The sequence below is a fragment of the Anas acuta genome, chromosome 1 (genome assembly GCF_963932015.1).
Source record: "Anas acuta chromosome 1, bAnaAcu1.1, whole genome shotgun sequence".
Lineage (NCBI taxonomy): Eukaryota > Metazoa > Chordata > Aves > Anseriformes > Anatidae > Anas > Anas acuta.
Window position 1 is genome coordinate 84,851,865 of NC_088979.1, and position 8,121 is coordinate 84,859,985.

An 8,121-nucleotide genomic window follows, 5' to 3' on the forward strand; every position below is an offset into this window, starting at 1 on the left:
ATGACAGAATAAACCCCCCGTAACTTGAAAAATCTGCACTGATAGTAGGCGTCTTTCGTGTTCCCCAGGCAACTTCATGGGGAGAGAGAAGACCCTATTTCTTTACACCTGTTTTTATAGTGAGTATTTCTTTATTATAAAGTGGAAGAACCCGCTTATTGCAAGTCACCATTACTAAAACGTACTGACAGCTTTGTGTCAGACACTTTGCACTGATCCACAAACAGGGAGGGGGCATAAAAACACGATTGCTCCTCAGCAGGAACTTCTCCTGTTGCATGCCCTGTGCCTCGAGCTCCTTATGTTCACCACAAGGGGGATATAATATATACAATATTAGAGCTAGGAACAAGTATTTCACCGCCTTTATGGTGAGGGCACCAGGATGAGGCACGCTGCCACCCTGTATGGCCGCCGGGGACAGAGCCGGGCAGGGCAGGGAAGGGCAGAGCAGGGCATGATATGTTATGATATGTCGTGATATGTCATGGGAGGGCAGGACAGAGCAGGACAGCTCCAACTGGCCCACGCAGTGCCCCTGCAGCCCCTCAGCCGCCTCAGGCCCTGTCCCCGCCCCGCCCCGCCATGCCGCCGGCCCCGCAGCGCCCCCCGCCGCCCGCCTCATGGCGTCGCCGGCACCGCCCCGCCGAGGCGGAGCCGCGCAGGACGCGGAGGAGCCGCCGCCGCCGGAACAGCCGCCGCCTGTGCCGGGGCCATGGAGGACTTTCACCCCCACAACGACGAGGTAGGGGTCCCCCTGCCGGGGCTCGGGGCTGGGGCTTCGGCTCGGCCCTGCCCGTGCCGGCTGGGGGCTGGGGCTGCCCTGCCGGGGGTCCCCTCTCGCCTCTCTGCAGCCGCCCGCCTCCATTACGGCCGCTCTGGCCCTGAGGCTTCTGCCCTCGCCCGGTTTGCCACCTAACTTCTTGTTTTGGGGAATATCCTGACATATGGCATAGGCAGTGGTGGTCTTTAATCTCCGTGGGAAGCGCAAAATCAAGTGGTTTGTGGGCACGCTGAGGACCGGGTTTTTTGGACCCACTCAAAGGTCGCTGGCAAAACAACGGTAAATAACAGGCGTGTAGTGCTGGGACTAAAGTGGGGCTTTAAAACTGCATTATGTGTTTTCTTCTCTGTCAGAAATAAAAAATAATTAAATTCTGTTACAGATGATCTTCAACGCTGACGAGGCCCACAACATAGTTAAGGAGGTAGGTGTTAGCCATTTAACCAACATGTTGTGATTTCAAAGAGACTCTTTCCCTTACTTCGCAATACAGTGAAAAGAGAAACTGTCAATTAACCACACCAGATAAATTCAAGTTTACACAAAACATAAACTACTATTAATACCAAATTATGCAGAGCTTCATTTGGAACTGCTTTAAGCTTCATCTAGTTACCATCCCCAACTACCTAGTGGGGAGAAGGTGGCAGAGAGAAGGGAGAAACAATTTGCATTACATTGGAAAGACAAGGGATGACAGCCACAGGTTGCATGGGGAAATTTATTATATTTTTTTTTTCCTTTATCCAGCTAGAGAGTAGATAATCACTAGGGCAGGATGCAGAGAGCTTGTGAAGTCTCCATCCTTAGATACTATAAAAACGTGACTGGACAAAGCCTCATCAACCTGCTGAAACTTGGAAGTTTAGCCTTGGCTTGAGCAACAGGTTGGTCTACATGAGGTTGTTAACTATCAATTTAAAAAATATATATATTTTTACACGAAAAGAGCAGGCTGAGAATGAGTAGCCTGATGGTCCAAAATAAATGCCAGGTAACTAGAAAGTGAGTAATGAAGAGCCCTTGGCATACAGATGATTGTCAGGTTTTACAGGGAAATACCATTTTTATAAAGAAATTTCTAGAGGGACCCTGCAGGTCCTTTCCTACCTGCCCTGTCAGGAAAGGAAAGGATTGTATTTCTAGAGCTGCTCCAGGTCATAACAGCAAGCTCTTAGATGTCAGGTAAATGACAGTTCAACCCCTTATATAACTGTCCCTGCCTTGAAAGGCCAGACAGGTTCTCTTTATTTTTACATCTGATGCTGGGAGTAAAGCCAAGTGTTTGTACCTCTGATTTAAGGCTTAACTGGAGCTGGAGAGTTCTGGCATTGGATACATTTCTGGAAAAGACCAAAATACCTGAAGGGATCACTAAGCATCCTTGTTCCTCTCTTACCTTCTGCTCTATGTTTGTTTCCATTGAGTCATTGTCTAGCTTTATACAATGTGATCAGAATTAATTGAGGTTTGTGGGATCTGAGGCACAAATCTCTTACACAGCCTGTTAGTGGGTGGTGAATGCACACGATTTATGCTACTGAATCAAAGGAGAACATAGTTGTATTTTACATACCTATTACAGATGTACATTTCTTTACACTTTCATATTGAGAAATTCATTTTCCACCAGCGTGTAATTCTGAATTTCTTTAGGAGTAAAGAATGAAATTTAAGAGTTACATTTATAGTGCAGGTATTCTGTTGTTTGGTCACTTTAAGTTTAAGCAAGTATATTGCTTAGAGACTCAGACAGGTTGGCCTGCCCTAGTGACATTATTGATTAGGGTAGTACAATTTCCATTACAGCAGCATCTGAAAGCTGAGCTGGAATAGGCAGTCATTGAGAATGGTGGAATGTGTTGGTATTTTCATCGGTAAATGGATCCAGTGGCTTAACTTGGCACTTAAAGCATATGGCTGAGGTCTTTCCTACACAAAATTTTCAGTCAGAGCCTCATTTTTCTCCACGTAATAATGTAGTAAATATATATTAAAAATAATTTTCCAAGAAGGCTCATTTTACTTCCCATTCAGTAACTGATACGTGATGAGCTGAAGTGATTTAAAGTAATCCAATTGCCAGATAAAATTCTCGGATTATGTGAGGCCTTTTAAACCTTTACGTTTTTAAGTATCATATATTTACTGTAACTTTTTTTTTTCTCTATTACAGTGCATAGAAAGTGTCTTAGGCAAGGCAGATTATAATCACAACAAAGTCAACCAGTGGACTGCAGCTATAGTAGAACAGTCGCTGACACATTTGGTAAAGCTTGGGAAAACATACAAGTACATTGGTAAGTAGAAGTAACCATACTTTTATCCCCATACAATCACAGTCAGTAATTGTGGAAAGGTTTGTTCCAATGTAGTGCTATATTCAATAAATAACATAACCTGTAAACAAAGAGCAGATACTTGAACTCTTCTGTTATACAGATTTTTACTAATTGCTGTGGTAAAACTACAGCGGTTTTATTTGTGCTAAGGATGCTGTCAACACTTAGCACAGAAGATGCTAAGGTGTTACATGGTCTTCCCTGACTCTTAAGCAACCCCAGAACAATTATATCAGTATTTTGGTATCAGTTCAGGAAATAATTGCTTTATCTTCAGTTAATTTTAATGTGATTAAGCTTCTTAAAAATACAGATATTTAAAAGATTTTCAGTTCTGTAAGGTACTTCATGTGCCATTATTTTTATATGCATTTCCACAGAAGAGAAATTGAGATAATTGCAGGTTCAAAATGCTCTGGTCCTTTTTTGGAGTGTTGATATAATAGCAAAAGTTTGCCCTGTGTTTTGGTTTTGAAAGTCATGAATTCAGACTGTCATTGGTTTTACAACAATTAGAGGTCAGTTTAGAAATGCTTTATCACTGGAGCGTGGTTTCAGAGAACAGACAAAAGTAATTTTGGGAAACAATTCTCATCAGGTGTGACTTCTGTTGTACCTGTGAGGACAGCACATGCAATCCAGTTCTGAGGCACACCTGACATGAGCCATGTCTAAGCAGTTTAAAAGATAAAAAGCATAATCCTATTAAGAAGCATTTTGTTAAAGCTATTGTCTTTATATGAGTAAAGATAATCACGAAATGAATACCAAGTTCTTGAGGAGAACATTGGGAGTGACAGAATTGTCAAAATAGGTGTTGACTTAGCTGAATGCTGCCTGCCAGTCATTTAAAATCATAGTGTGAGCTTGAAATTGTAAATAATTCATCTCTTCTGCTTTAAAGTCCTGATTTTGTGACTGTGTTTTTCAGTAACCTGTGCAGTGATGCAGAGGAGTGGAGCTGGTCTACACACAGCAAGCTCATGCTTCTGGGATACCACAACTGATGGTAAGCTTCCTCACTCAGATGAAAAAGTTGTGGCAAAAGAAATGCTACCTGTTGCTCAACTGTAATAGTTCAGCTGAATGTTTTGGAAGAGTGTTTACAGAAGCAGTAGCTTCCAGAACTAGACCCTTGTTTACGATCCCAGGGGAAATGTTTTGTTAACAATCAGCGCTTGCATTAGGAGTGACTGCTTTGCAGATGGTATGAAGCAAATGTAGAAATGCCTTCATTGTGAAACAAACCAAAAAAAAAATCTCTTCAGTAATTGTAGATCAGTTGAAGAGGCAATAAAATGTTCAAGGTAAATGTAAGCATGTAGTCCTAAACATATCTGACTGCTGTAAACACAGTGCTACTCTGAAGGAGAACAGAAGTTGGTTTAAAAAAAAAAGTTTAACTACAGTGTGTGTTTCAACTGCCTAACTATCAGGCAGTTTATAGGCTTTTGATGCTCTTCAGTGTATCTAAAATAGTTCTAAATGCATTTTTCCCAGGTTCAGGGTATCATGAGGAAAATAGATTAAAATAGTCTTCTGTCTGTCATAGACTCAGAATGGTCTGTTTAGAAGAGGATACCAATATATAACTTAAAAATAGAGATTGAATTGGAAAGTCAACTGTGGTTAAAACAAAAATCATTGAGTGAAATTATGTGAACAAGTAGTTTAATCTTCATGTTTTCTTGGTTTGTAAAGCTAAGATATGTTGATAATTGATATACATTGAAATAAGAGGAAAAATACAGAAAGTAAATAAACTAGAATGTATTGGATCCAGACTTTTCCTCTTGATTTTTTGTGAGATTATCTTGACAATTTCAATATCAGATTTTCAAGGATTTTTGCAAATCCAGCTTTTTAAAAGAGATACTGAGATAGTTTGGTTCTCTCAAATTGTTTTGAGGCTCACGTTAGGTAGTAATCAATGTCCAAGTAAATGAAAATGTTTTGAGGAATTTAGTCTGCTTATAGCCATGATGACATAGTTGTAATCACTTTAAATCATGGCTGAATTATTTGTACTAATTTGACTTAGATTACTTAGAGGTAAAATGAATATAATAAAGAGACTGGAATTATTTTATTTATTTTTTTTGTAATAATCTCTTTTAGGAACTTGTACAGTGAGATGGGAAAACCGAACAATGAACTGCATTGTGAATGTGTTTGCTGTTGCTATTATCCTGTAGCTGACTGGAAGATAAAAACAAGCAACACCGAAGCCTTTAAAAAAAAAAAAAGTTCCAAACACATGGCAAAATATTTCAGACAGTTATATTTTTATTTTTTTCTTTATGAGGAGTTGTAGCAAATGGAACTTCTCTACAGAGAGCATAGTCTTAGCCAGTTCTCATAGATTAATTATCTGAAATCAAGCAAAAAAATATTTATATATAGAGAAAGCAAGTTTAATAATTTAAATATTCAGAAATATATTAATAAGAAGATGCCACAAAGATCAATAGAATTTATATCAAAGCTAATATCAAAGACACTTTATTCAAGAGGAACATAAAATATCTAATCAAAGAAAAGGTCAAAGGGCAAGCAGGACCTCTCGGGATTGTGGTGCATTTGGGAACAAATTATGAACACAACTCTGAGTGCATGTGCTGTAACCAGTATCAGCGCTTCGTGTCTGGTTAAACAAAGCTAACTGTCATGTTGGGTGCTGGTGCTTCTGAAATTGCACAAGCATCGCACTTCAGTCAAGTGTGAGCTTCTACATTGAAATTAGATCCGTTAGAGCTTTTCCCCTTGAGACAGAGGATGACTTCACTAGGGCAAAGGTGCAATATACCTGGGCCTAACTAGAATTCCAGTTTTCCTTCAGAATGAAGATCATATTTATTGTCAGTTCAGGGAATGTCATGGGTCAGACATTAGCACTGAACTCAGAATTACTTCCTAAAGCATTCTGAAAAGACTTGTATCTGATTTTATTCCATGAGTACAAATTTGTGACAAGCACTTTATTGATTCCTCCTGCAATGCAAGAGTAGCCAGGAGCTGGGGCAGTAAGACTGGGCCCATGTTTCTCCGAGTAGGAGTAAGTTGTTCAAAGAGAAGGCACACACATTTGTAGAGGCTCCTGTTACCTTTGAGACCATTTATCTTGAAGCAACATATCTGCCCTTTATAGGAGTATCTCCTATATTCCCTGAATCTAGAATCAGACCTTAATCCTATGAAAAAATACAGTTCAGTTTTAAGCACTAAGATTTCCCATCCTATAAAGATTTATGCAAGGTCTTTGCTCATTGGATGAGTTTTAACTTGAACTATTCCACATGGAAGGAAAGCATTTGCACACACAAGTATTTGCTGGATTGGGGCCTACCTTTTTGTTGATTAATGCACAAGTTATATGATAAAGATGTATCAACACCAAAAATGCCTAAATGATTGCTGCCACTAAGTGGCAGCTACATTGTTTTATCAGATGCTGCTCAAGGATAGAATGTTTTCTTTCTTACTGCATGTCTTTGGAAGAGACTGGTGACTACCTACAACTACTGTAAGGCTGCAATTTTAACAAATGAGTATTAAAGCACTATTACACAGTTTTGTTTGTTTTTCTGATAACTGACTATGAGGACATGTAGCAAGTGTCCTGTACAAAGAACAAACTGAAAACTATGCCATTGCTTAAACTGTGTATACACATAGCTAGTACAAGTAGAAGGAACATGTAGGTGTAATGTACAATGCTGTTCAAAATCTCTTGCTTTGCAGACAAATAGAATTCTGCTTTTACCTAAGTGCAAGTGAAACTAAGCACTGTAACATTGCCTTTGCCTTACAGGCAGGTGTAGTGCAAAGATGTGTATGTATGTTGTACTGACCTTCAGGTGCGTAGTAGTTCAACATTATTTAGGTGAGGATAACAGTTTCTGAACTAGATCCTGACTTTTAAGAGCTGAGTTGTGAAACTGACAAAAATCATAGAATTGTGTGGGTTGGAAGGGACCATAAAGATCATCTAATTCCATCCCCCTGCCATTGGCAGGGATGCCTTCCGTTAGACCAGGTTGCCCAAAGCCCCATCCAGCCTGGCCTTGAACACTTCTAGGGATGGGGACAGAGTTTCACTGATGTTTGGGATTGCACAAAGTGGAAAATATAAGTGGAGTAGCAGCTGGAACAAGCTTTGGTAGGTTTGATGCAGCATAAGATATGAGCGAGTAAAAAATAGTAGTGGTTGTTATCCCCGTTCAATGGGTGCCATGGTTAGAAGGAATATTCCAAATAGCTGTTCATAACTCTTTTGGTGTCTTTGCTTTTCTTGAAAATACGATGCACTGAGCAAGGCTATCAGTTCAATGAGACTTGGTGAAGTTTCCACTGAGAAAAAAAACTTGGAAAATACTGCTTAACTGTAAGACTGCTTCATTTTTCTTTCTACCAAAAACAAATAAAGATTTGCCTTAGTTGTATTTTTGCCTCATGTGTGCTTGATCAATACAAATAGCAACTGAGAACAGTATTTCTCTTACTTTCCTTCACTTTTATACAATAGTGAGAACTTGGAAAATTTATTCAAGTTTTGTGAGCATTTTAGAGAGAAGACTAATCAAAGGCTAATTCCCAAACTTGGATTCATTTCCCACGTCTCTTCTCTGATCATACTGATTCCTTGTACTGTTTGGCATTATGATGCAAGTTACAGTTTTTGTTAGTCCAGAAAGATTATTATGAAACACTGGGAAAAGTACTTGCATTCTGCATCATACTCTAGCAAATTTAACTAATTTTCTGTCTTTCTGTTCCCCTATCATCTGTTTTTACAAACAACTACTTGTATTTAATGTAACTCTCAAAATGAATTCTGACCACCAGTGCTTTCCCAGTAGATTTTTCCAAGCAGTTTGTTTTCAAGGATAAAATTCTGGATTGTAGAATATGAAAAAGTGCAATAATATTTCAATAGTGCTTTCTATCAGTACAATGTTTTCCTTAGTTCTTGCAATCACAGGGATGAGTTATGTG

General features: G+C 39.4%; 1 protein-coding gene across 1 annotated transcript; it reads left to right on the forward strand.

Annotated features, from left to right (window-relative positions):
• Window positions 1-606: 606 nt before the first annotated feature.
• Window positions 607-7,568, forward strand: DYNLT3 (dynein light chain Tctex-type 3). The gene is made up of 5 exons (XM_068686563.1): window positions 607-745; window positions 1,167-1,208; window positions 2,961-3,084; window positions 4,058-4,135; window positions 5,245-7,568. The coding sequence occupies exons 1-5, from the start codon at window positions 716-718 to the stop codon at window positions 5,319-5,321; spliced, it is 351 nt and encodes a 116-aa protein (XP_068542664.1). The 5' UTR covers window positions 607-715; the 3' UTR covers window positions 5,322-7,568.
• The last annotated feature ends 553 nt before the right edge of the window (window positions 7,569-8,121 follow it).